The following is a 27,852-nucleotide window of genomic DNA, read 5'->3' as shown; positions in this document are numbered from 1 at the left end:
AATGACAGTATGTGCCCCTCAAGTCAGCCAATCTTATAAAAGTTCTTTCTTAAAAACATGCTTTGGTACTTGCAGCTTATCTAGCAAGCAGGAACAGTTAAGACAGCAGTATTGTACCTGTTTACAGAGAACTAGTCATCACAATTTAAAACTCTGAATGCACACAAGAAAAGGAATGTCACTTTTCTTCAAACCTTTCTTTTAAAAAAGTTGAATGCTTTCATATTCTACTGTTAGCCCTTACTGTGTAACATACTATAATCAAATACGTTATAACCATGGAAATGCATTCTACTGAACTCCTAAAATCAAAACCCACTACTCATCCTCGCTTGTCAGGCTGGTTTCTAACTGTTTAAAGGAAAATCGCAATCAGAATCACAATCTACACTGCTTCTGAAATGGGGTAATTATGTGGAGGAGAGCGCCCAGTGTGACAGTCAAATGTGAGTAACTTTCACTCTAATACATGCACAACATTCTGTAATGGTAGCAGGTACCATCAAATAACTTGCCCAATACAGAGGCTAGAACATTCTGTATATTTGCTTAAATAAAGTCAAGAAATCCATACTTTTGGCCACATCTTAAAACACGGTAGAATACAGATTTTCTTATTATTTATACTTGCTCTATCCTGTTGGATAATTTGTTCGAAGAACTAAATATAAAACGCAATAAAAATTCCCAATAGAAAAAAGGCTCTAATCAATCGACTAAATGTCTTCATTATGTCTGTAAGTGTACTTATGGGATTTGGTCTGCTTTATTTTCAGAGAAAGAAAAAAAACCAACCCAACCCTCATTTTGTCCTATGAGTTCCACTTTAACATGAGTCTCTAGTCAGCCCAAGGTATCTCCTCAGCACCAACCACTGTGCTGCTCATCTTTGGATTCCCTCCTTCCAAGCACCGTACCCAACCAAGCACAGCTCCACAGCCAAGCACGAGCAAAAACCAGACTTTTAACTCAAGCCCCCTTTCAATGATGAAACAAGGTCTCCAATGTTTCCTAGTCTCTGTGTACATAAAGCTTGCATTTACTGAGGGTTTACTTGTACTATTAAAGCCAGATTATACCAGTGGTGTGAGCACAGTAATAAAGATAAAAATATGCTTCTACTAGAAGGGGACAAGTAGAAGGTACACATATATGCCAGTGTAACTGTGTCCACATTAGTGATGATGCCGATATAACTACACTGGTAAGAACCACAGCAAGGTCATTCAAAACCTTTTGGATCAGGGCTTGGCAATGGAACATGTTATGACTGCTCAACCAAATATAAACTAATACTACCTCAAGACAACAAACCTTCCCAAACATCTTTGATATGGATCACTGAACCATATCTAGGGCCATTTAAAATTAGGCTGCAATTGGTTTTGATGTAATAGTTTCAATTCCTCCCAGGTAAGTTATGCTGTTCAAAGGGCTTGCTATGCAAAGCTTCTACCCTAAGGGTTACATGGCAAAGAGCCATCACTTCCAGGCAGTGAAAAGCCTAGTGGCTTACTTTTTCTTAATTTTGATGTTTTTGTTCTTCAGGAAGTTACAATAGTTAATTTTTCTTGATCTTAAATTATGTCAAATATAGGTTAATTCATGCTGGGCATGGACACTGACAATATAGCGAGTTAACAAAGCAGCTCAATCTCACCCTATGACCCAAGCATAAATAAGCTAAACACACAGTGGGTACCATTAGACACTGGACATCTACCACCTGCAATATTTAGTTATACCGCAGCTGAATTGCAAAATGATCAAGCACAAACCTATAGTGCTTTAAGTGTCCATTCTTACAACAGAACCCATGTAGCCAAAGAAAATTTTTTTACAATAAAGATCTGTGCCCTCTTTTAATGGTAAACTGTGAATGACTCTGCAGTAGTCTTCTTTTCCGGTGCTCAGAAGTAAACTGCTCCCATCTGTAATCTTTCAGCTGTGATCTCCTTTTCCAGCATCCTGAACTGTATAAAAACAAAAGCACACCAACAAGTTTCCCCTCCTAAGATTACCTTGCCCTATCCCAAGATTAAAAAAGAAAATAAATCGAGTTTGACACCGTCTTCTTCTCTGTTCACTGAGCCCAGTTAGGTTGAAGAACCACAACTTCTATTCTGGAGGGTAATAAGAATTGTACACATGAATGCCATTTTGTACAGCTGACATACTCTATTAGCTGGTTGACTCTAAACTTGATTTGGTCCAAGTCGGCTGTTGCTGCATCTCTTAGGAAACATTAGTTATAGGTTTGTACTTCTTGAATCTGGTCCATTCACCAGTGGCATAGTTCATTTCAAAGACCGTATCAACCAACATAGTAGTGCTGCCAGTGCCATCTGCCTTTGGTAAGTCTTCTGTATGCTCACTGAGTTTAATTTGGATGATGTCACCTTGCTCTTGGCAAGGATTCTCTGCAAAAACAAGAACAGGAACAAATTACACGTTTCAGTGCTGTATTAGAAAAGGTAAAGAACACTTGGAGATTCTAAACCTGATGCTGAACTTTCCGCCCCACACCCCAAAATGCAACAAACCAAGGCCAAATCCAAAGCTGTAAAAAGAATGTCACTAATACGCAGAGTCACACAAAGATCTTCCTCCCTCCATACATCACAGGCTAAGTTTTAAGGACAGTACAGCAGAACCCAAAAGATGAACCCTAGGGCTAAAATAACCAGGAGAACAACAAAAGGGAGAGTAAAGCATGTCAACATCATTTCTGTATGTCTCAAGAACTGTAAGAGAAACTTCTATTCAAATAGAAGTTGGTGAATTCAAACTAGCTTTTACTTTATTCGGGAAATATTTTGTAGTTAAAAGCCTCAAAAGTTTTCAGCTGTTCTGGAAGCCCAAACAGCTTCACTGAAATCCAGTTCCATTCCAGTAGAAGGAATGAATGTTACATTTCAAAGTACAGGAATTGATACTCAGGAGGTTCAATATCAGAGCCGGCTGTTACTTGCCCAACCTTCAAAGGTGCTGACATTATTACTGAAGGAACATTGTTACGTATGTATATGTATATTGTCAATATATAACACACATGTACACTTCCAAATTCCTATTTTATCCTGCATTACAAAAAAACCTGTCCACGTAGGTATTAAAGTATGCTCTCCTACTGCAATTTGAAGTAGCACCTAGTACTAAGAGCACCGTCATTGAAGCAAGATACACAAAGCTTTCTTAAAGCCCAGGTATCATCACAGTAACGCCACCCTGGTCATCTTCAATAATGTACTGCATTAATCCAAACACACCAGTCACATTCAGTCTCCAGCATCTCAGTGATAATAGCCTTCAAATACCAAATTAGAAACCAAAACTAGTGCAGATGATAAGAGTTCACTTAAAGACTCTTAAGCCTCTTCTCATCTTATACCTGATAAACTTTAAGGTAGAACAGCCTGGGCCTATCCAAGACCAATATAAGATAGGATCTAGCTATGAGACAGCTTATCTCCCTGCAATTCACAGCACTTGTGGTTACCTAAATTCTCCAAGAGTACAGCTGCTACATTTCTAATGCTAAGGAAGCGTACTACCCCATCTGTACCTCGGGTTTGCCACCAAGGAACTTACATTCGTTGGTCTTCTAGACAGATACCAGCACCTAATCAGTCTGATGACTGGTTGACTCCTTGACTGGCTGCCTTGTTTCTCCTCAACCTCTAAGCCATGATTACAGGCGTTCAGTTGTATATATACTGTGTTTGGCAGTTGCTCTGACAGATTGCTTGACTTACTGGAAATAGACCCAGAAGATCCGTTTCCAGATAGGTGTAACTGTAATCCACAAAGCCACATACAGTCCAGAGTAAAGCAAATAGTCCAGGACATACAGAGTAAAGCAAAAGCAAGAGTCTTGCACTCACACTTAGAAATGCTAGGCTATATTTCAGATTTAGGTATCCAAAAGAAAGCTAAAATTAGTCTCAATACATGCCTCTTGATCCTGCCATGAATCCAAGTATAAGAGCCTTTTCTGGCCTTGTAACTTTGTTTGCAGTCTTGAACATTTCTTGTGCAGCATACATTTGCTCCCTCTGCAACAGATAAAGCAAACATGAGGTCCAGTGGAAAACACACAGCCAACAGGTACCATATTAATTCCAACAAACAAACCTAAGAGTAAGGTACAAGTCTGTAGATCTACAAGTAAGCAAAAAAAAGCACCTTAATTTCAAGGCTTTCCTTCTTTAATGCCTACACCTAACACTTACAGCAGTGACAACTGAATTCTAAAGCTGGAAAAACCACCCCACTTTTAAATAGTTATAGAAGCATGTGGCAATAGACTTGTTTCCATTATCAATTTTGAACTCTTTATGACATTGGGTAAAAAGGAGAGAACACCCAGTCCTTCCTCTACATTCAAACAGAGGCTTGCAATAGTTTCAGAGGATTTTTCTTTAATAATTGAAGTAGAGATACTGAAAGAAAGTTACTCAGTTTCTTAAAGTTCAGATCTTTCAAGCTAGGATTACAGATGTGCTTAGCAAAATCTTCAACTCAGTTGCATTTTGGATTAGTTACCTGCTTAGCTCCAAGCACACACATAATATATACCAGCATACCAGCAATAAGAAGCTTCAGGATGCAAATAATTGCTGTTGTATCTGGTTTCCTTCCCACTCCCAGGCTTTAAAAAGATGTATAATGGGGAGCGAGGGGATCAAAAGCACCTTAAATAATCTATCGTTACCTTATTACCTTTATTACCTCTACTATGGCAATGACAGGATCCTTTTTAGCAGCTTGCATTATGTGCAATTATCTGGGCAACAGCTCCAAAAATTCTTTATAACGAGTAACACAACATTATTTTACATAATAAATAGGAGTAAATAAAGATATCTTACTGTAATATTAAAACGGCACAACTAAAAATGTTGTGATTAACATCATGACAGTGACATTAACAAAAAGCCACAAAGCATCTTCATTATCTTTGGTTAAAAAAAGTAGCCTCAACCACTCCATGATCCAAAGGCAAGGAACTGTCAACACAGTACATGAGATCCATAATAAAAATTTGCATTTTCCAATCTACATAAAAAGCAGCAGTCAAAAAGAACCTGGTTTTACTTACTGTGAGAGAGAGGCTTTTTTTCGGTGGTGGCTGTTGCTGAGTTTGGGGGGCCACTTGTGGTGCCTGTGCTGCAGGCGAAATGGCAGGAGGTGTGGTAGGTGTTAGAGGTGAGGTAGGTGTAGCTGCAGGTGGATTAGAGTTACTATTGTACATGGGTGTTCTTTGTTTGAATTGTGCAGGAAGAGTTGTAGTAGCATTTGGAGCTGCAGGCTCTTCGGTTTGTCTGTTAGTCTGCAAGGCCTCTCGTGCAGAGCCAGCTGCAAAAACCAATCAGGATAATTAAAAGCACTGTAATCCAAACAGTGCTTCGCATCACCAATGGCCTTTAAATAGAACTAAAAATTCCAAATATTCCATCTTAGCACCATGATTTGATATGCCATCTCATATCTATAAGAAAAACTGAAGAGCTAAAGCTCTTTCCACTCAATTCTCTTTAGCAATAGTTATACAACTGAGTGACTGGCTGTTCAATAAGAGTTATACTATATTTAGCATCAAATTTTATGGATATCATCTTTATTAAATCAAAATCGCTTTACTTGCTTTTCACCTTACATTGCTATAACTGTACTCTGACTCTACCAGGATTATTGCTGTACCATAGAAATATTTAATTGGTTTTTACATAATGTAGGAGCAGCTTCCAAAGGAAACTGTAATTGAGTCTCACTCAGTAACAAATACTGAAAATACACAAATACTTAAACAGATGACAGAATTAAATGTAGTCTTCACAAACCACTCATCAGTTAAACACCTACTGTTAGGAGGGTTACATCTCCACAGTATTAACAAGTTGATCCACTCACCTGCACTTAGGGGAGTTCCTACTCTGAACCTGAGTGCAGGTGGAGGTTACAAATAACATCAAGTTACTGTGATTTCATAAATTACCATCTGTCCAGCAAACTAATGACCCAGTGAATACTCAGGCCAGTTACACTGTGTTGCAGCTCAGAAACAGGCACAGCTGCTTAAGCATCATTTGTATCTCACAAGGTTTAAGGCAACCTGTTCCCATTGTGTTCACAGTAGACCAAGAGGCAAGATATTAAACAGAACTATGCTGATGCCTTTGAGATCAGGTTTTAGAGAATGAGAGGTCTACCACCCTCTTTCTAGGCACAGACATAGCACTTGTTTTAACAATATGGCTATCACCTACCAAGGTGTAAAACAGGCCAGTGAATGCTTGAGAGGACAAACATTTTTAACAACTAGTTATCCCTTGATTTTTTTTTTTACTGTCTTCCTCTCAAGTCAGAAAAACTGACTTGCATAAAATAATTACGCAGCCTCAGATTATAAAAAGACCAAATCCGTGGATCTTCTGCGTGCATCTTACATCACGGAAAGAGTTTTACTTTCCTTGTCTGTAAGAGCTTGATACCCCATACTCCAAAAGGAAAAAAAAGAAAAAGAAAAATAGAGAACAAAGACAACAGAAATTTTTAAACTAGGCTTTTACTGCTGTTGAATACAATGCCAAAGCTCTGAAAAATAATAGCTGCTGACAACACTGATGTGCTCTTGGCTGTGCTCCTTCTGGAGAAGCCAATTTTCTGCCAGAGCAAGGTTTGCATGAATCTTCAGAGAGATTCTGAACTGTTTCAGGGCCAAGTGAAATGATCAGGTTTTGCATATGCACTTCTATAGAGTGACCAACATGCCAGAGCTCACATACACAGAAAACAAACATTACAGTACCAAATCACAACAAATGAGTAAAACCAATGCATTCAACTGAAATGCTGGTTCTGTTAACTACAAGGTCTGGTAATGAATCCCAGTCATGCACATCTTAGTGCAAAACTGATACACTCCTGAAAGTCTTTACATGCAGCACAGAAGGAAAAGTAAAAACAAGTGTGCTAAAATAAAAGTTGTAGAAATAAAGCATTTGTACAAATGCTATTTTTTACTACTGGTAGTTTTCTAGAATTGGAAAATAATGTAGCACTTTTAAAAAAGCACAGGAGCTCAGCTATTATCTATCAGATTGTTATAAAGAGGTAAAACCAAAATGGATGTCTTGATCCCAGCCTATGTGAAAGCTAATATGTATTTGCGTCTAGAAATGTATCAGACTTTTGAAAGCACCTGTTTTGTAAGTGCCAGCATATGAATGGATTTTCCATTACAGAGTACAGAAGAAAATCCAACCAGTAAATTGCTTTGCTTGCTTGACTTCACTAGCAGTCATTTTAAGAGCTAAAAACTTTTTTTTTATTTTATTTTTTCTTTATTTTAGTTAAATGACATCTGGTTACGCAACACCCAAAGGCTGGGTTCCTCCAATGGATTTTTAGACTGCTAAGGTTAAGTATCACTAGAGTTGAGGAATAGTAGGTTTGTAAATAGAAGAAGAGCTAGGCTGCACAGAGTAGGAGGTACTGGGTTCCAAAAGCAAAAAAATACCTTTACCTGGCTGTGTTTCAGAGCTTGGGATATAAGAGGAAGACGGCACCACACTAGGGGTAGCAGGTAAATAACTTGTAGAAGGTAGTGCAGGCTCATTGTTCAGCGCACCAAGTTTCTGTAGAGCAGAAAAAAAATCTAATAGCTATATTGCATTGTATTCATGTGCCATTCCTGCATTTTAAGTACAATTTCAACATCAGTTCTGCTATGATACTCCCTGCTCTTTTGGGAACTTAGTTATGGACTCCTCTGTTAGGGCAAGTGTGTCTTTTCAATCCTATGGACTCCTCTGTTAGGGTTTGTCCTTTCAATCCTAACTCCCTACAGAAACATCAAACATTACAATTACCCTAAGAGGGAACGCCCCCCCAGCTTTTATTTCTCCTAATTCAGATCAAAGTTGCCTCCAAAAGCACAATCTGAGCTAGCAAAAAATACTATTATGGAGAACGTACTTCAGCAGTCAGGCTGCTGTTCCTTTCTCCTATTCCTCAGTTAGCAGTGTGAAGACCAGACAACGAAATTTGTGCAGATGGTACTCTCGGAAGAATTACATTATAGAAATAAGTGATCTTCTGGTTGAGCAAACATGTTCTTCACTATTAGCAAGCAGAAACCTGTGTTCATCTATGGGCAAAAGGTCTACTGAAATATTACCCAGGAGAATGCAAAGGCCTCTGGGACATAAGCAAGCAGAAGGCAAGAGCACAAGCACAGGTAAAACCCTGTTTCCAATAAAACAGGCAGTCAACACCAACATGACAGATGTCATCTAGATCAAGCCAAAGAAAATGCCACATTTTGTACTTAATGATATATGATATTGCACACAGCATAGAGAACAGCATAGTATCCCCATCAACATCTTCTCTTTAGTCCAAATCAGCCTTATAAACACCAGGAATAGACAGAGGAAAGAAGTTTTGGGGAAAGTAAGTCTAGCAGACAAATCATTTAAGGTGACCTTACTAGGCAAAGGCAAGATGGATATTCCTTAAAACGTGGAGCTTGCCAAGAGATACTCTTAGCATTCTGTGGAAAGACATACAACATTCACTCCTGACGCAGGCCTACTACTATCTTTCCATATATTGATCTTGGCATGTATGCCATAGATTGCTGCCCCCATAGCCATGAAATCAATGTTGCATGTTCTTACTGTTAAGGTCTACAGGAAAAAAAAATGCCTGGCTCAGCAACCAAACCAAAGATCTTTAAATAGAGTGCTTTACAAAGGCAAATGCTGCACGTCAATGCACGCACTTAAAGAGGCAGAGTAATCACGACCACCTTAGATGTGGAACAAGAGGAACACTTAAGACTTGAGATGGATTTCTATCATCCTGAGAGGCTTGCAAACACTGAGTGCAGCAGCCTCAAATTATCTATTAGTATCTAAAGAACCCAGTTATCCAAATTAATTACAGGACAAGGCTTGCTGGAACAGCACAGAGTTTCTAATTCAAAAGTAGGGGGAGGACCTTTTTGTTTTCACATTCATAAAAGCTATGTCCAGAATGAGAAAACAAAAAGCTGCATCGCAGTACTTAAAATGCACTGTATCTGAAAGAACAGGAAAACCACTCCCACACACAACTCATCCACCCCTCACCTCCCACCCTCCAAGAGAACCACCCCTAGCAACAGTTTAGGTTTTTTTTTAGTAGATCCTAACCAACTTTTAGACTAAAAAAAACCCAAAGACAACTGTTAAGAGAAGGAGCAGTTGTCTTTCAACACCATGGGTTTTAAGCAGCACAAATTTATAAGCCATGGGTAACTTGGATGGAGATCAATTCCACTGTATTTACCTTCCCCCTTCCAGTAATAATGGGACTGGCTAAGCCTAACTACAGACGGGTTTGGAGACCTCAAAAACCAGGTGCCCTCTGGATTAAACATCAATTCTCAAAGATTACAAGCTAAAACCAGAGAAAAGAACCACAAAAGAGCAGTATCAAGTAGGTTCTTTTCTCGAGGCACAAGAGTTGTAAAGACTTTTACCTTACTTCACTGCTTACATTCAATTATCCCTCCTGGGCACAGGCCAATGACAAGGGCTCCTCACTGATACTTCTGTGGACACTATTTCACTATGCCACAAAGGATGCACAAGCATGGAGTGAAACCCAGAGGAACTCCTGAAAATGACACTGCCTCTCTAGGGTCAGAGTTCTCTCCTATCCTTTTCATCTCTGATTGAAGACTACAATCTTCAGTTACAGAAATACCATACCCACCACAAACTTACAATGGTAACAAGAAAACAATCAAAACTAACTTAATCTTATTTTCAACTTTTTTTTTATAGTTTGGTGAAAATCTAATGGAATTTTGAAGTAATTATGTAAAGATTTTTACATTAAGAGGCATGTTTCAAAAAGCTAGTAAAATATCATTCAAGTGTTTTAGAATAACACATATCAGGGTTTCCTCTTTTCTTTTTTGTTTGTTTGGTTTTACCTGTGTAGACACAAGGCCAGCAGCATAATCTGGGGTAGCATTTTCTACTACTGTTTCTTCTTTGGCTTGCTTTTCCACAACTTCTGTATCTATCGCATAAAAAATAGAAGGCAGTTCAAAGAAATTTTCTGAAACATTGTATTAGATATAACATTTTAAAAATGCATTTCTCAAAGCCTGCTGAAACATACTTAGAGAGGTATTTGTTGAAAGGTTGGCAGATACAGTAAACTTCATACACAATTTTATCATCAACCTATAGTTATGAACTGAACCATGATGTATGCTCATCAAGATATAGTAACCAAGTAATAAGGAAGAAGTGGCTAATTCTGTGATACTGGAAGGCATCAAAGCCCAAGCAAAAATTTAAATTGCAACTATTATTTTGTTCTGAGACAATACTCTTTTTTTTTTTGGTGATAAATAAAGGATGTTTTGGGCAAAAACCTACTGTATCTTCCCAATATAGTTAAGTGGAGTACGTATCAGATAATATTTACATGTTAAGATAGCTCAGAATTGTGGACAGCACTATAAATTTTTTCAACATTATTTTTAATTAATTTACTTGGCCAGGCAACCAATATAAGTAAGTGCTCCAAAATATCTCAGAACAATTTAAGCACTGAAGCCACTCACACACCTATGGGCTGCCCAAAGCACAACTGGCTACTTCAATCCTTTCATGCAATGGCATCAGTACCTTGGCATATAGCAACATGATTAGAAGCATTGGAAAATAAAGGGACAAATCTTCCCTTAAAGCATTTTTAGTTTGGGCTTTTATTTATTTTTTTTCTCCTTTTTAAAAGTTTAGCTGAAGATGAGCTATAACAAACGAAGAACAAAAAGATCTTAGATGCAGGTACGTGTATATTAATAGCCTTTGTAAGCAGCATGCTATACCAACCTAATGTCTTTCTTCTTCTCTTTGCTTCACGGCCAGCACCTACCATATCCAGCTCAGATATATCTAGAAGCTAAGAAGAAAGACCATAGAGAACTTAATAACCACTGTTCAATGCATGCTATTGATCTTTAGTTGTTGTCCTTAAATTTTATTTTAATCTATTCATACTTCATTCCAAATAGCATCAGAAATTCACTTTATATCAAGGAGAACTACGCAGAAAAGCAAGACACTAAGAAAAACTGTACCTACTTTTACTCCTCTTTCTTTGCGCAAAGGTGTTCTTGAAGGAGGAATAGGAGTTCTGTTTCCAGAAGGATTAAATACGCTAGGTGCTGAAGTACTCCTGAAAGGAGCTTGTTTTGGTATTCCTTTGAGTGGGGCTTAGGGGAGATCAAAAAAAGGCAACAATTGTAATATATGTTCAATTAACTATGAAAAACAACAATAAGGAGTTCTTTGGCTTTTCCCTCTTAACATACACACACTCCCTCCCCTTTAACTTCAAATGTTCATCATGTGGAACAGTCTAACACACTGTATGTCCCTCAAAAATCAGATCAGGCTTTACACTTTAAATAAGGAGTAAGAGCCTAACTCTGGGCTAATGCTTGCAACTCCATTCTACATCAAATCACACAGGTACACAGCCATCAAAACATACTTTTCCTGCATACATTGTCATAAGTAAGGAAAGCATCAAACTTTGAACGCATAAAAAGGCATTGTGTCTGAGTATTCGGAATCCAATTACTGCCAAAGCTGTTCTTTGAACTTTAAGATCCAGTTACTTAGTAAAACTGAATTTAAGCTACTGCAGGGCTTAGGGCTCATAATTTACTGGAAACATAAACTACTGCTTCACACAGGGGTTTGAAATTCTGAAGCTGCTGTTTGCACAAGGACAATCCAGTTTAGGTCTATATTGCAAACAGAAAAGCTGCTGTTTCAATATTTAGGAGAAACTGCTACACCTATAAGAAGCTACTTCCCCCCAACTTTATACTGTTACCCTTTCACCTCACCCTTAATGTAAGCACTGAAGGCAGCATTCTTTCATCAACTGCTAAAAAATTAGGGACACATATCTTATCTATCAGGTCTTTGAGCATCCTGACAATCTCATCGTACCCTACAATTTGAAGACAAACAAAATGTTGTACTTTTTCAACCTTTTCACCATAGGACAATCTGACCACGGCGAGTAAGTTTCAGCAGAGTAAACCTCAGTTGATTCTATAACTCGTATTTCTAGAGATGAACTGACTCTAAAGGACAAGACTAAAAACTACCTTTATTAGTTCAACAGCTAAAAAGAATGCCAAGAACTAATGGTCAATTTCTATTCTGAGACAATTTTTAGTTCAAATTACAACTACATTGTTTGCATTTCCTGCAAACTTCGGCCACATCTTAAATAGCATCAACACAAAGTACTTCACAGCTTTTAGCCACCACACCAAGAAATCACTCAAACCTCACATCTCAGACTCATACTGGTGTTCAAAAAAGTTGTACATATTTTTTAAATCACTACACAGGTAACTGTGAACCCTTCTCTTGCTCCTTTTCAAAAACTTATTTGAAAAATTGATGAAGATTGTAAACTTCAGCTGTTCAGTAAACAGCTGAAATCTATTAATGCAAAGCTGAAGAATATAATTAAACAGAAACCACTACCCAGCCTTGGCTGCAGTGAGCATGCTGCCCCTTCTTTCTCCACACAAAATTATAAAAATACAAGACAGCTTCAGTCTAGTACACAGCATTTCAAAAAGCACAACAGATTGCTGTGATCCACTCTGCTCCCTTTTGGAGCAACTTAGCTTAGTCAGGAGTTATTCCTGGAATGATGCAAATTAAACTCTTGCCAAAGTCTATAGGCATGACCTAGCAGTGTATGTTTTAAAAGCATGGCAGATAAACTTGCCATTTAAGAAAAACCTCATACTCCCGTCTTCTTTCTGACACGACTTGTCAGGAACATTTAAATATCAGGGGAGAGGGAGGCAGAAAGGGAGAAATCCTTCACATCAAAAAGTATCAAGCTTTTTGTAGAAATTAGATTAATTTTATTCTTCATCAATGCTATTTTAATAGCTTTTCTTTCTGTGAAATGATGAAAGTGAGCCATACTTGTTGTGTCTATCTTTTTGACCAGGCCCCTGCCTTTAGCATGGAAAGGCACTCCTGCAGTCTTCTTGAGCTGTTGTGCAGTTTCTGTGGCTAAAAAAAAAAAGGGGGGGTTTAGTTATTACACAATCTGTGCTCAAAAAATGCAATACATGCTTCTTATGTAAAGCATTATTAACTAATATTTAAAAAGATGGGAACAACAACACAGGAAGAACTATAGTTTAATTAAAGCCTAAGTAATTTATGCAAGATAAACACAGTATTTGGAGAAAATTCAAGAATCAATAGGAGTCCGCAATGGACAAGACAGTCTAAGCTAACAGAAATGTTCAAAGTAGACAATTTACTCACTAGAGATTGAAATAATTAAAGAAAGTTGTATATCACATCACAAAAAGTTACCAATCTTGTATTTAACCCGACCAACTACTCAAGGCACATGCAAGAAAGTGGCAAGCTGCTGCAACAGAACAGCAGGTACAGTAAACTATTTTAAGACTGCTTAGTTCACACAACTACCAATACATATAGGTACACCTATGCTGCCTTCTGTTAGCAAAAGCCCTCTTGGCTTTCACATCTTATATAGCCATACCAAGTAAAAGAAAGCATTACTTAGCTGCTCTTGCTCCCTGTTGCAAAAACATACAACAAAATAAAAGTAGGTTCTCATTTCTGGTTAGTTTCAGGAGCTTTAACCAAAGCTGTGCCTCAAGTCTTCACAGCTGACTGGTAAATATGCCCATAAGAAAATAAATGTAGTTTAAAAGCTATAGCTTTTTTCTATGCCTTGAAATCTGAACAGCATTTAAATCAAAATAAGGATTTTAATGTAATCATGGATGGAATGACTTGCACCTGCTCCTTCACACATCAGTCTACCAAAGGAAACTTTAATGTTTATTCCCACAGCAGAGAATGTTTTCCTTTCACCATTTAACTTGTTACTCAATCTTATCAACTAGCTGTAATACTACTTACACTTCTGCAAGAGTTCAGCTCTGAGAGTGGCACTTTTAGGTTTCCTTTTCAGCTGGAAGTGTTTCACTGGGGGCGTAAGCGGCCCAGCTAGTGTTGTCAAGGCATTTTTGTTTAAGTATTGACATTCCAACGGCAACATAGCTGAAGTTTCACATTCACTTACTGTATAAAGAGTTAACACAGTACACATGGGTATTAGCACCTCTTCCACAGCTAGTTACAAAACATTTTACAAATAGACCATACAGGTGTTTTTAAATTTTAGATTACTTGTTTAAACACCAAGAGTAATTTAGTTCTAATTATTACACAGTATATAACCAGTCATTAAGTTGTTTGTTTTTTACATTAGCTTCATAAGAGCTTCCATGGTAATTAAAGCCTGTCAAATTATAGGAGTCTTAAATGTGCTACTACTGTTTGAGTAAAAGATGATAAAAATTAATGAATTCTCAGACTCCTTAAAAATTACACATAAAAAGGAAGCTGCTAAACAAAGTCAAAATCCAAAGCATGAACAAACAAATGATCATTTGTTTACAGTAAGAAAACAAAGTAGTTCCACCTCCAAGTAATTTCATTACAGGTCTGCTGCAATGCCAACTGAAGGCTTTTTCTAGGAAATGAGCTAAATCAAACCCATTGAATAAGGACTAACTTTGCATCACCATTTACCTACATTGTTTGAAGCAGCAACTGTCCAAGTGCCTGAGCCAATACTTTGAGCTGCCGGGCAATCTATAGCTAGTCAGACACCAGCAGTATAATTCTTCCTGTGATCAGTCTCCCCCACAACACCCAGCACTTGCTGCCTAGAGGAGAACTTCTGGCTGAGATGCACGCCACCTGCCCACTACAACCATGGTGCTTCCACACACACAAGGCTGTAGAAAGCGCTGCAGAAAGTTTACTGTTTTCTTTGGTACCACAACATACAAGACAAAGCAAGGTATGAAAAACCTCAACTTACTAAGAGGCAGTAAGGCAATTATTACCCATCAGTGCACATGCAGCCTGCCTGTGATACTAAAGAATCCACATTAACATGTGCGGTGCCCTTCACAAACACTCAGGGTAATACCCAAAATGCAAGTTTCGATGACGTGTGAAAAAATAATTTAAGAAGTTACCACTCGTAAAATATCTCAGTTCCCAGGCCAGTTACATGCCAGGTCATGAACTGCGGCAAGTTAAGAGACAAGACACACTGCTTGTCACCATACAAATACTGTTAAAATAGCAAGATTGCCTGTGAAACAACGGATTATTCCTGGAAAAAAAAAGGCATGTTTCTGCAATGCTCACCAACAGAAAAGGCTTACCTTTTTCTCTAAGCTCTCCTAAAATATCTTGAACATTGGGATTCTGTTCTTCAAGATCAAGGTTAAGGGAGCCAGTATCTGGAAAGGATTTTAAAATATCAGCTACCATTAAGACCCAGGGGTCTGAATCCAAGGTAGCGAGCTGGATAATTTCAGTCAGTGCCCCTTTCATCTAACAAAAAAAGAAAAAGAAAATCAACCAATTGGAAACAGTTTTAAACAGGTTGCAGTTGGATTTTTTTTTAATTTTAAAAAGACACTCTCATAAACATGCACAGTACTTTACTAGCAGGGAAGGGAAGAAGGAGGGAGATTGCTTCAACATAGTTACATATTAACTCTAAAACTAAATAAAGAACGAACCAAGGTAATTCTGTTTTATAATGCTTTTGGTCAATCTAGCCCAAATTTGTTTTGAGCTTTTGGCAGTTTGAAGCTTTGTTTAGCATTGAACTTTTTTTATTAAAAGCAACTGGCCAGATTTTTACATTACCGTCTCCTTATATTCTACACATACTCCCAGTGTACCCACACCTTATACTGCGTGGTAAGAATATGCAACTTGAATCACAGAACACAACAAATAATTTAGAACAGGCATCTAAATGAAGATAGGCCCCTTCTTGGGCTGCAGAACAATTAAGACAGACCATATTTGCATCATATGAACACAAACTAAGACCTCAAAGTTTTACTTAAGTTTAGGCCAAAATAATGTGTTTCATGCTAAACAAAACTGTACTGTTTGACAAAAATGCCTATTACAGAAGTAGACCCAGCCCTCTAGTATGCAATAAGTAACAAGCTTTTTTCATCTACTCAAAGTTTCTGTAGTCAAAAAAAAAGAAAAATGAAAATAATGCATAAAATTAATTAAAACATTTCATTGTTGCAGTAATCTTTTAAATTACTGATCAATATGCCTGTTGGTACTATAAAATGAAATAGAAATCAAGATGAGTACAGTCAAGGGTTTAAACAATGAACATCATAAACTAGCCATTTTACCAGACCTTCCTTATATGAAGGAGTTAAACAAAATAAACTTACCCTACTTGTGCAAATTTCTGCTGTCCATTTCCCCCCCTCCACCCCGTACTTTTAAGCTCAAACACTGACATTGCTCCAATCCTCTCACCCACCCAATGTTATTGCCCTCTCACTTCAGAAAACTTTATAAGTGTACTTGAGGGGCAATTTGTCCTTTATTCCTTGCCTGTTCCAGTGTTCACAGTAACATGCTTGGGAAAGGAACTAGATCAGTTCAGCTGACTGAAAACTAGCACTAAATCTCTCTACAGGTTTAACCTTAAACAGCCCCTTGGTGTGGCTCAATGACACAAACACTAGAACCACAAAAAAAGTGGAGTAGAGAGTAGACAATACAACAGTTAGTTACCACCTTTAGCACTATCGATTTGCTTTGGATTAGAGACCACATAACCATGACCCCACACTGTTTAACGTGCTGCCAAATTTAACCAGCATTTACCCAATGAGAGAATCAATTTCTAAGAGTCTAGTCTTTGTTGTCCTTCATTGCTAACTTCTTTCTCAGTACAGATAAAAACCTCACGCAGACTCCACACAGACTGCTTAATTTCTCTAATCTAACCCTGAACTGCTAATCACAAGTCCCTTCTACTACAGTGGATGAGGAGGAGCATGAATACCATTGAAACACAGTCTTTTTCTTATGCATCCTATAAGATGTAGAACTAATTTACACAAAACACCTGCAAATCTAAAACATGCCATGACCACTGATGAGCCTATGGTTTACCTATATTTTTTTACAAGCCTTAATCAGGACACTGCTAATGTAGGTATGTTTATAGAATGTAATTTCCTCCATCAGACCAAACTTTGACAATAACTGATATCTGCTCATATCTGCTCCACAACACTCATATTCCTACCAAAAATTCAGAGATACATGCCTATACTTTGCATGTTCCTATGGAACTCTTGTCTGGGCATGCTGCATCCACACTACTCGCATGACAGCTGAAGTTGAGGCAACCTACTTACCCTCCAACCTATCACTCCCCATGACTTTAGTTCCTTCAAGAAAAGAAACAACTTGTTCGCCTGGCACTGGGCAAATAATGTTGTCACCAGGCCTCATGGCAGAAAGAACATGGTGAAAGAACAGTCCCTGTCACACACAGCAGCGAAGCGCGCTAACATGTACTGTGAGCCAACCAGAGACCTTGCCCAAATAGGGGTTCGCATCTAACAAGCCTGGATTTGAATTTTGACTCAGGTTTGTCTTCAAATGGCAATTTAAATATATGTTCCCAGTTCACTGTTGAACTGGCAGCCGAAAAAAAAAATAATCATTTCTGGTTTGAGAAGGCATGAACTGCAACTCAAAATAACAGAATCCTACGTAGAGTTTTTCTATTACTTTACAGAGCACAGCCATAATCCCAAGCTCTTAAATGTACGAGATTGCAACACTGGATCAGCAACAGTCCCATCAGCTCCAAACAGCACCTTGTTAAGCATGAATGTCAACATCTGATGCAACATGTCCTGGCACTTCTCTCACCTAAAACTCAAGTATCTTAAGACATTTTTCTTAGCCTGCTGCCACAGAAAAAAAAAGCAGAGGGCATGATTAGAAACATCTAACACAAAAGGATCAGGCAAGATAAAAAAATCCTGGGAACAGAGACAAAAGGAGATTAACAATGGCTGTGCAGGAAGACTACACAAACAGCACCATGGGAAGGGGTAACAAAAAGGAAATGTTACAAGAAATACATAAAGTGATAGCTCCAAGATGACTTCTTGTCAAGAATTCCCATTCATTTGCTTTATATTACGCGTAAATTAATATACATGATTATCCCTCTAGACAACTACATTGAGTTGTCTAATAAATCCAATGAAGTTTTAATCTTCAGGAGCCATAGAAAAGGTGATGTTTAATAGGAACCTGTATTATTATAGAGCACTTTCATTAAGCTAAAAGCACTAGATTGAAAGCACAGTATTAATATTTACGCAATACAAAACTAGGATGGATCAAATATCACTACTGTGTATGTTTTGTACTTCAATCACGAAAAAGAGTAGAAGCAGCCAGGAGTAATATTAGATTAAAATATACCATATTACATCACAGAATGCAGGCCAGAAAGATGCATAGTAGCCTGCCTGTTTTGAACACAGAGGGAAAAGCAAATGCACTGTGCCTTCTTATTCCTTTACACTGTACCCCACAATTTCCACTTGCACTAATAGAGGACTCCTGATTTGCACAAGCAAGCAAAAGAAACAGCACTGACTTTTGCTCTCTTGCAGATAGCGTAATAAAAGGGCAGGCAACTGCTGGGATAGGCAACATATTCCTCTCGAGACAATTCAGAAAGCACAGAAGCACTCAAGTTCTCTTTCTGGACTTGCCTGTAATATTACAGTCTAACCCTGAACAAATAAATTAAATGTTGGCACTAAGAGAAAACTTGCCTTGCTGTTGTGAATCAGGTTAACAAGAATATAACACACAAAATAAACAGAAGTAACTGTTCTGCCAATTTCGTAACTGAAACTCTGGTCAGCACTAAACTGAGCTTTAGGCATGACTTCAAATAAGTGCGATTATAGAGAAAAACTTTGGCAGATGAAAAGCTAAGGTGGCAGGGAGATTAAAGAGTTAGCAAGTTCTGCCCAGAGAATTACAGCGGGAAAGGATATTTTTGATAACTGCCTACAAAACACACTTAAAATGAAAGTAGGAGCTAATTATTAGTAGTAGTCAGCGGGAACAAACAAGCAGTAATGAGGCTCACAGGATGATCCCACAGGAGCATTATAAGGATTAAGTAATTTATCTATACAATATTTGGAGTGTTTACTGAAAGCATTATAAGAATTGAAGGATATTACATTTTGGGAAAAAAAAATCACCTAAGGAAAGGACCGAGCTTTCAAGAGAGCTCACTGAAGATTCACTTGTCTAGACCAAAGCTTTCACAACGATTTAGAAAGGTTCAGCAGACAATTAAACCCCTTCTAAACCAACTACCACCACACTTCTCTCAATTCCCATGTAACTTTTTGTTCAGATGTCTGCTCCCAAATGGTTTCCACATGATTCTGTGCCTCAGTGAAAAATCAGTCATAAAATCATAAAATGCAATTATACAGAAAACAGGGAAGAAGATTTTGACAAGAAAATAACTGACTCCAATCTAGAGTTATCTAGAGAAGGAAATATCACTTAACGTGCTACATAACAAACCAGGAACATATCCTGCATCCACTACCAAGAGTCCCAAAGCTTTACAAAGCTGATGCAATATATTTTCCAATCCTATTAAGTTTCCAAATGCCTGCTCAGTGCTTCTTACACTTGATCGATAGACTGGTGCATGGCAGGGAAAACACAGATGATTTTCCAAAGAGACTAACAGAAGTACTTTCACAGTTAAGTTTAATAATTTTCAGATTTGGAAGTGATTTACAAATGATGAGGTTTACTTCCAGTCAACTACAAGTATCCTATACTGGTGTATTTCTGCTAGAAAAATGATGCCATGTTAAGGACTCCACAATACACTGAGCAGAGAATACTGTAGAGGAGTACTCAGCACAGACTCCAGCACAGGGTCCAGCCCTGTTCAATGTCTTTATCAATGATCTGGATGAAGGCATCGAGTGCACCCTGAGCAAGTTTGCGGACGACACTAAGCTGGGTGGAAGTGTCGATCTGCTGGAGGGTCGGGAGGCTCTGCAAAGGGATCTGAACAGGCTGGACCGCTGGGCTGAGTCCAATGGCATGAGGTTTAACAAGGCCAAATGCCGGGTCCTGCACTTGGGGCACAACAACCCTGTGCAGTGCTACAGACTAGGAGAAGTCTGTCTAGAAAGCTGCCTGGAGGAGAGGGACCTGGGCGTGTTGGTTGACAACCGACTGAATATGAGCCAGCAGTGTGCCCAGGTGGCCAAGAAGGCCAATGGCATCTTGGCTTGGATCAGAAACGGCGTGACCAGCAGGTCCAGGGAGGTTATCCTCCCTCTGTACTCGGCACTGGTGAGACCGCTCCTCGAATACTGTGTTCAGTTCTGGGCCCCTCACCATAAGAAGGATGTTGAGGCTCTGGAGAGAGTCCAGAGAAGAGCAACAAAGCTGGTGAAAGGGCTGGAGAACAGGCCTCATGAGGAGCGGCTGAGAGAGCTGGGGGTGTTTAGCCTGGAGAAGAGGAGGCTGAGGGGAGACCTCATTGCTCTCTGTAACTACCTAAAAGGAGGTTGTAGAGAGGAGGGAGCTGGCCTCTTCTCCCAAGTGACAGGGGACAGGACAAGAGGGAATGGCCTCAAGCTCCGCCAGGGGAGGTTTAGGCTAGACGTTAGGAAAAAATTCTTTACAGAAAGGGTCATTGGGCACTGGAACAGGCTGCCCAGGGAGGTGGTTGAGTCACCTTCCCTGGAGGTGTTTAAGGCACGGGTGGACGAGGTGCTGAGGGATATGGTTTAGTGTTTGATGGGAACGGTTGGACTCGATGATCCGGTGGGTCTCTTCCAACCTGGTTATTCTGTGATTCTGTGAACACATACTGAACACAAACAGGCATCTATGTACATTCTAGGTATCATATGTAAGACAGGGTATGCCAATTAAAATATCCAAAATCTTCACAAATACAACCTATTTTAGCAAACTCACCATGAATGATGAGTATCTGATAAGACAACATTCCTTTCAGTTCAATTACACCAGCCTTTTTTTACTGCCTATAGAAGGAAGTCCATACAATGAAACCAGCAGACCTACTAGCAATGTTGAGAGTTTGTCTTGGCTTTAACCACTTTTTAAGACCTTCCCCTCAGTTAAAAAAAAATAAACTGCATATCACTGAAGTAGATAAAATGTTATAAGTATTTTGCAAAATACGCTAAGTCCCTAGACCCAACTCAAGCGTGCTCTGTTTACAATGCAAGACTGAGTTTACAATTGAATTCACAAACTCCATCAAAGTGAAAAATCGCACAATATTTTTTTGTTACAGCAGTAACAAAAACTATATTTGGAACACAACTGATTCCTTTAACAATACACTAAAAGGCACAACAACTGACTAGCTCTTCTTTACATGCACTTTATCTCCATGGCTATAAAAAAGCACTGATAGAGTAAAGTTGCTGGCTACCATCTTCCTCATGACAACTTTTAAAAGTTCTTTTACTCGTCCAGTGAACACTCTTGCAGCATTTCAACAGGTTATTTCAGTTTGCTTGAATGCTGATCCCTTAAAGAATTGGCACTAATATTATTTATGAAAGTTCCTAATCTTCTTTAAGCTATCTAAAAACATCAATAATTTGTTAGTTTTTTCTAAACATTGCAATACTTATTTCTTCTAGGCTACCTGGATGTTCACACTACTTGAGAAGAATTTTGCATACTCAAGAGTTCATGTGAGCTTATGCATAGCTCCCCACCTCCCTTTCTGCCTTTGGTTATTTTTTATGTCCAAAACACAATTGCATTTGTCACACACAAGAAAGACAGCTTGTGCACGGGACAGGAGCTAAACACAGTGTTTCAAAAATTATAGTAAATATGCTGAACAGTAATTACTTTCTTTTAAAGTGACACCAATTATATGTAACACTGAACAATCACACAGATGCACGTGGCAAGACAGACACTGACACACACTGAACTATTGCTTAAACGTGATGCTTGTGCATTTTCAGCTCGGAAGTACACAAAAGCTAAGCACACAACAGTCAAAGTTACATACTCTCTGCACACACCCTGCCTACTATGTGTGCATATTAAGTCTAAGCAGCAGCAGCTGTGTCCTAGCCAAGAAAGAGACTGGTGCAAGCACAGCTGAGGATACTCTACAAAAGAAGGTGGGGATTAATGACGCACCACTTCCATGATTATTACCAGGAACCAATACCAGACACAGTGGAAGTAGGAGAGGAATTCCTCTGCCCTGGCTGAAGAACCTTAAGTATTTCCCAGTCGTTCTCCAACTATTGCCCCAAACATCAGTAGTTGCCTACTGGTAAGAATAAGCCAGCTGCAGAGGACATATGGTCCAGTGCCCAGTAAGCTCTTCTGGATTGATGATGACTGCTTTCAGGGCCAGCTCAGGCTTGAGCCAGCCAGCTTATTAGCTGGGGTGGGACAGTAAATGAGAGCATGGCAGTTTTCCTCAAGCAAAACCTGACTGTAATAAGGTGCAAAACCCCATTGTTCATTGCAGACCCCAGATATTTTATTCCCAAACTTTCAGTACTTGCTGCTGTCCTTCCTAAAGGTGAGGTGTTCAACTTGGTACACCTACACCGCTGCCAGTACTAAGGAAGGAGAATGAAGCTAGTGAAACGGACTGTTCCTAAACGATCCTGCCTCTCTGTCCTCGTCCTAGAACCGCTGCCCCAAAAAAAGCCCTCTCCCCAAAAGACATTCAAACTGTAACAAAACACAGCCCTAAAGCCATGATTCTGTGTGGGGGCGTAAGATGGGTTTCAGGTCATGACTGCATTCAAAAGACTACTGCCAACCAGAGATTCCCCAAAAAGAAGGAGGAGCAGCAAAGCTCCCACTCCACTCACTCCCCCACCACTGAGAAATCTGAGAGCTTTGCTTCACACTGAGGACACAGACCTCCGAGCTGGGCCTCAGCAACCTGCTCTGCCAGCTGAGACCACCTTCCTCCATCTCCCTGTCCAGGAAAGGCTGCAAGGAGAAGCAGGGATGGCTGTGGGGACCAGCCTCACTGTATGATCCTGCCCTAGAGCTGCTACTGTCTCCCCTCCCCAGGCTTGCAACGAAAAGGGCAAACAAGGGGAGTTAGTGCTGGCACTGCCCCCTCTTCTCCCCTCACACCATGTCTCACTGACCTCTTGATACTGAAAGTGCCAGCAAATAAACCCTTTAAGACTTGTTTTGCAGTTTTAGAAAGCAAGTATATTAGGCCTGGGCAACATGAGGGAGTGATCTCCATGAATCGTATGCAGTGAGACAAGAGCTAGGGACAGTATTTTTCCCACCTACATAGGTATAAACTTTCCCAGAAATCTTATGCATGTTCTATTACTTCCCAAGGACTAATTCTAATGTTATTATGAACTTCACTTGCTAACTTGGAGCTCTGCAGCCAGCTGCCTGACCCTGCACCAGAGATAGGGAAAGACTGCAAACAGAGGTGATTACAGAAGACGACACATCTGTTCAGTACAGAAAACAGAATCATAGAATGGTTTGGGTGGGAAGAGACCTTAGAGATCATAGAACGGCTTAGGTGGGACAGGATCTTAAAGATCATAGAATGCTTTGGGTGGGAAGGGATCTTAAAGATCATCCAGTTCCACCCCCCCGCCACGGGCAGGGACACCTCCCACCATCCCAGGCTGCTCAGAGCCCCATCCAACCTGGCCCTGAACACCTCCAGGGATGGGGCAGCCACAGCTTCCCTGGGCAACCTGTGCCAGCGCCTCAACACCCTCATCTGACTTCACACAAGACGTTATCATCTCTAAAGACTGAACAGTGTCCAAAAATATACCGTTTGAAACAAAACCCCCACTCTGTCGGAGGGACGTTCCGTCCAACTTTCAAAACATACAATTACTCGGGCGAAACTTAACTCTCCTTCTGCTTAAACCAAAAACATTCTCCTTCTCGCAGAGGTAACCGCTTCTCGTGTCGCTGAGCCCCTCACACACGCCCCTGCCCCACTCTCACCTCATCCACCGCCCGGCGGGGCAGGTGCAGCATCCCCAGCAGCAGCTTCAGCTTCACGGCCGAGGAGAGCCCGTGGAAGCAGAGGCGGATGTTGTCGATCACCGAAGCCGTGAGCAGCGAGGCGATGCTCGGCGGCGCCCACAGCTCGTCTGTGGAGCCCAGCTTGTTGTGCAGCCACAGGCCGGTGTCGCTCTCCCGCATCGACGCCATCTTGGGAGCGGGGCGAAAAAAGAGGGGATTCTCCACGGGCATTTTATGAAGACACCTAAAAGGGAGGAAGGGAGGGGGGTGAGGACCCCTGCGGGCCGCCGTCTTGTTCGCGAGCCAAAATGGCGGCGCCCAATGAGGTGGCGCTAGGGAAGGCGGAGATCCGGCCGTAACCTAAAATGGCGGCGCCCACCGAGGCGGCGCTAGGGGAGGCGGGGATGCTGCCGTAACCTAAAATGGCGGCGCCCAGGCGCGACGAGAAACTGCGGGGCTCTTCTCCTCTCTCGCTCACGTGCGAAATGGTGCCTGCCGCAGTTTTCCTTCCGTGCTGCAAGATGGCGGCACCTCACCGCCCAGAGGCTCCGCTGCTTCCCCCCGATTCGCTGTTCCTCGCCGCCTGCCCTCGCTTCGCCGGGGCTCTCCCCGGCGGAAAACGCCTAAGAGCCAGGAGCCGGGCTGCCGCGCCTCCGCGGGGCCGGGCGGCACAGCTCGGGGTCGGGCTGGACCCTGCCCTCCCCCCGCCCTGGGGCCGGGCCCGGCCTCCCCGGCGTGAAAGTGACGGGGAAGAAGGTTTCACGGCTCGTTCCGCAGCTTTAGAAAGGGAGCGTCCTTTGTCGGGGCCGGGGAACACGAGGGAGAGGTCCCTGTCAGTGCTGCGCAGCGAGACAAGCGTGTGAGAAACGTTCATTCACTGGCAAAATATTGAAAAGGACAAAGTCTTCAAAGCAAAGGCAATAATATTTTTTGTTCTACAATTCAGCACTGAATTGGATGCCCTTCTAAAAATAAGGCATAACATCTTACAAAAGCAGTGGGTATATATACTAGTTTTAGAGAAAGAACCATATAAATCTTCTCAGAATGCTCATTTTTTGGATTATCCAGCCATGTCTGGAGACTTCCTTCAGGTTATCTCTTGACCTAAAACAACTACGCCTTGCTAGGCAACTAAGCGTATCAACAAATTCTTGCAACTCTAAGAGAGTGTTTATTCTTTCAGGTTATTTATCCATGTCTGGAGATTTTCTGCATATTATCTCTTGATACAAAACAGATTTATGTGACAAGATAATTAAACGTACAAACCAGCTGCAGCAAAACATATGAATTAATTCTCACAAGCAGAATGAATTCCCACTCATGTGCATATAGATAAATTTTTCCAGAAATCCCATGCATATTCTACTTAAGTGATACAAGAAATAATGACTATTATAAAAAGTAGAATGTTTTTGATTTAAGCTAAAGCAGAGTTAAGAGTCTTCTAAGTAATTGTATTTTTTGAAAGTTAGATTGTCGCTCTTGATACCGAAAATGTCAGCAAATAAAAACTCTTAAGACTTGTTTTGGAGTTTTAGAAAGCAAGCATCCTTTATCAGGGCCGGGCAATATGTGGGAACTGTAGAATAGTTTAGTTGGGAGGGACCTGAAAGATCATCCAGTTCCAACACCCCTGCCAGGGGCAGGGACACCTCCCACTGGATCAGGCTGCTCCAAGTCCCAGCCAACCTGGCCTTGAACACCTCTAGCGATGGGGCAGCCACAGCTTCCCTGGGTAACCTGTGCCAGTGCCTCATCACTCTCGTCATGAAGAAATTCTTCCTTAGGTCTAGTCTAAATCTGCCCCTCTCCAGTTTATACCCACTGCCCCTAGTCCCATCACGACAAGCCTTTCTAAACAGTCCCTCCCCATGTCCCTCAATCATGTGCAACAAGACAAAGGCTAGTTACAGAGTATTTCCCACTTACAGGCGTATGCATAAATTTTCCCAGAAATCTTATGCATATTCTATTACTTTCCAAGGTCTAATTTTAATGTTATGAAACTCTGCAACAGTCAAAATTCTTGTGAGTTTCAAGCTGGCTCCAGCTCTTTACTTGACCTTGCCTTTCAGATTAGTAAGAATTCCAAACAGAGGTGTTAGAAGAAGAGACATCTGTTTAGCACAAATTGTTCATCACACAATATGTTATAAATCTGAAAGAAAGGACAGTGTCTGAAACACACTGTTTTAAGGAAAACGTGCTGCCAGAGGGACATTCTGTCTAACTTTCAAAAACCACAACTGCTTACATGAAACTTTACTGTACTTTAGCTTAAATCATAGAATCATAGAATAACCAGGTTGGAAGAGACCCACCGGATCATCGAGTCCAACCATTTCGAAATATTCCACATATTGTATCACTGTGATAGCATGTTTTCTTTCAAACAGTGTTTTTTCAGATACTGTTCATTCTTTGGAGATGATAATGTCTTGTGTTCAGTATGATCGGTGCTGAACAGATGTGTCTTCGGGAATCACCTCTGTTTGTAATCTTTCCCTATCTTAGGTGCAGGGTCGGGCAGGGAGCTGGCTCCAGAGCTTCAAATTAGCAAGATATTTGACAGTTGTGAAGTTCATAGTAATATTAGAATTAGCCCTTGGGAAGTAATAGAACATGCATAAGATTTCTGGGAAAGTTTATACGTATGCATGTAGGTGGGAAATATATTCTGTCCTCAGCTCTTGTCTTGCTGCACACATTTGATAGAGATCACTCCCTCATGTTGCTAAGGAAGGAGTGGAATCACCATCCCTAGAATTGTAAAAAAACTTGTACACATGGCACTATATGATGTGGTTTAGTAGGCATGGTGATGTTGGGCTGATGTCTGGACTTGATGATCTTGGAAGTCTTTTCCAACCTCAACAATTCTATGATTCTAAGCAATGTTGAATGTCATTTTAATAATTTTTCCTAGAGATTTTTGTGCTGGGTGCTTCAGAAATGTAGGAGGTTACCCCAGTGTCTGTAACACTAGTAGTGGGTGTGCAGAAACTGGGGGCCGGTGTGCAGACGTTTGTATTCCCTCATGATTCAGTTCATTGTTATTTAAATATGAAAGATTAATCAATTGCCCAAATCCCAGAAGACTGAGAGTTTTTCAAGTGCAGCATAAATGGTTCATTTTAGTGCTTTCTAATTGAAAGTAAAGCACAGTAGCTGCAGATGTGCATAATGAATTCACCTTCTCTCTAAGTTTTTGAATGAAAATGTTCTCTTTATAATATTAAAGGAGGTTGTTTATAACGTGATTTCTCTAGGACAGCAGAGCAATTGTTGCTGACGTGCTTTATATTTCCTCAATGTAGTGTTGTGGCATGTTATATTTTATTTGTGTTTCCAGCTTTTATTAATATCTAAAATGCTGTGTGTGTGCAGTTCTTGGGTGCTGTGAAACACTGATTTTTATCAGTGTGGATGTATTTTAGAGCAAAGAGTTTCTATGTGATTACATTATATATTAGGACATTGGGATTTTTTTTTAGCTAAGCATTTAAAACATGTGTGCAAAATGCACACACGTGCATTTTGTTGGTACTATCAATATATACTCAAAGGAGTGTGATTTAAGAGAAAACTTCTGTATACAGTCAGGTGACATTTTAGAACAGCATTAATATCTCTATTAATTAAACCCAAGCATTTAAGGTAGGCACCGGTGTTGGTAAGACATAGGTACAGTCTCAGCTGTAGTGCGAAATCCCATTGAGTTTACTGGAACTATTTGTTTCATGGCAGGAGAGTGAGCTTTGGATTACTT

At 40.2% G+C, this 27,852-nt stretch overlaps 1 protein-coding gene across 1 annotated transcript; it reads right to left on the bottom strand.

The window, feature by feature from the left end:
- Window positions 1-191: 191 nt before the first annotated feature.
- Window positions 192-24,385, bottom strand: NELFA (negative elongation factor complex member A). Its single transcript, XM_069856470.1, has 11 exons — window positions 24,057-24,385; window positions 15,341-15,512; window positions 14,019-14,180; window positions 13,038-13,127; window positions 11,154-11,284; window positions 10,902-10,971; window positions 9,989-10,077; window positions 7,529-7,640; window positions 5,102-5,358; window positions 3,956-4,055; window positions 192-2,420 (listed from the first exon to the last, which is right to left on the bottom strand). The coding sequence occupies exons 1-11, from the start codon at window positions 24,306-24,308 to the stop codon at window positions 2,236-2,238; spliced, it is 1,620 nt and encodes a 539-aa protein (XP_069712571.1). The 5' UTR covers window positions 24,309-24,385; the 3' UTR covers window positions 192-2,235.
- Window positions 24,386-27,852: the final 3,467 nt, after the last annotated feature.

Source organism: Phaenicophaeus curvirostris, chromosome 4 (assembly GCF_032191515.1).
Source record: "Phaenicophaeus curvirostris isolate KB17595 chromosome 4, BPBGC_Pcur_1.0, whole genome shotgun sequence".
Taxonomy (NCBI): Eukaryota; Metazoa; Chordata; class Aves; order Cuculiformes; family Cuculidae; genus Phaenicophaeus; species Phaenicophaeus curvirostris.
This window is presented reverse-complemented; position numbering and strand designations above follow the sequence as displayed.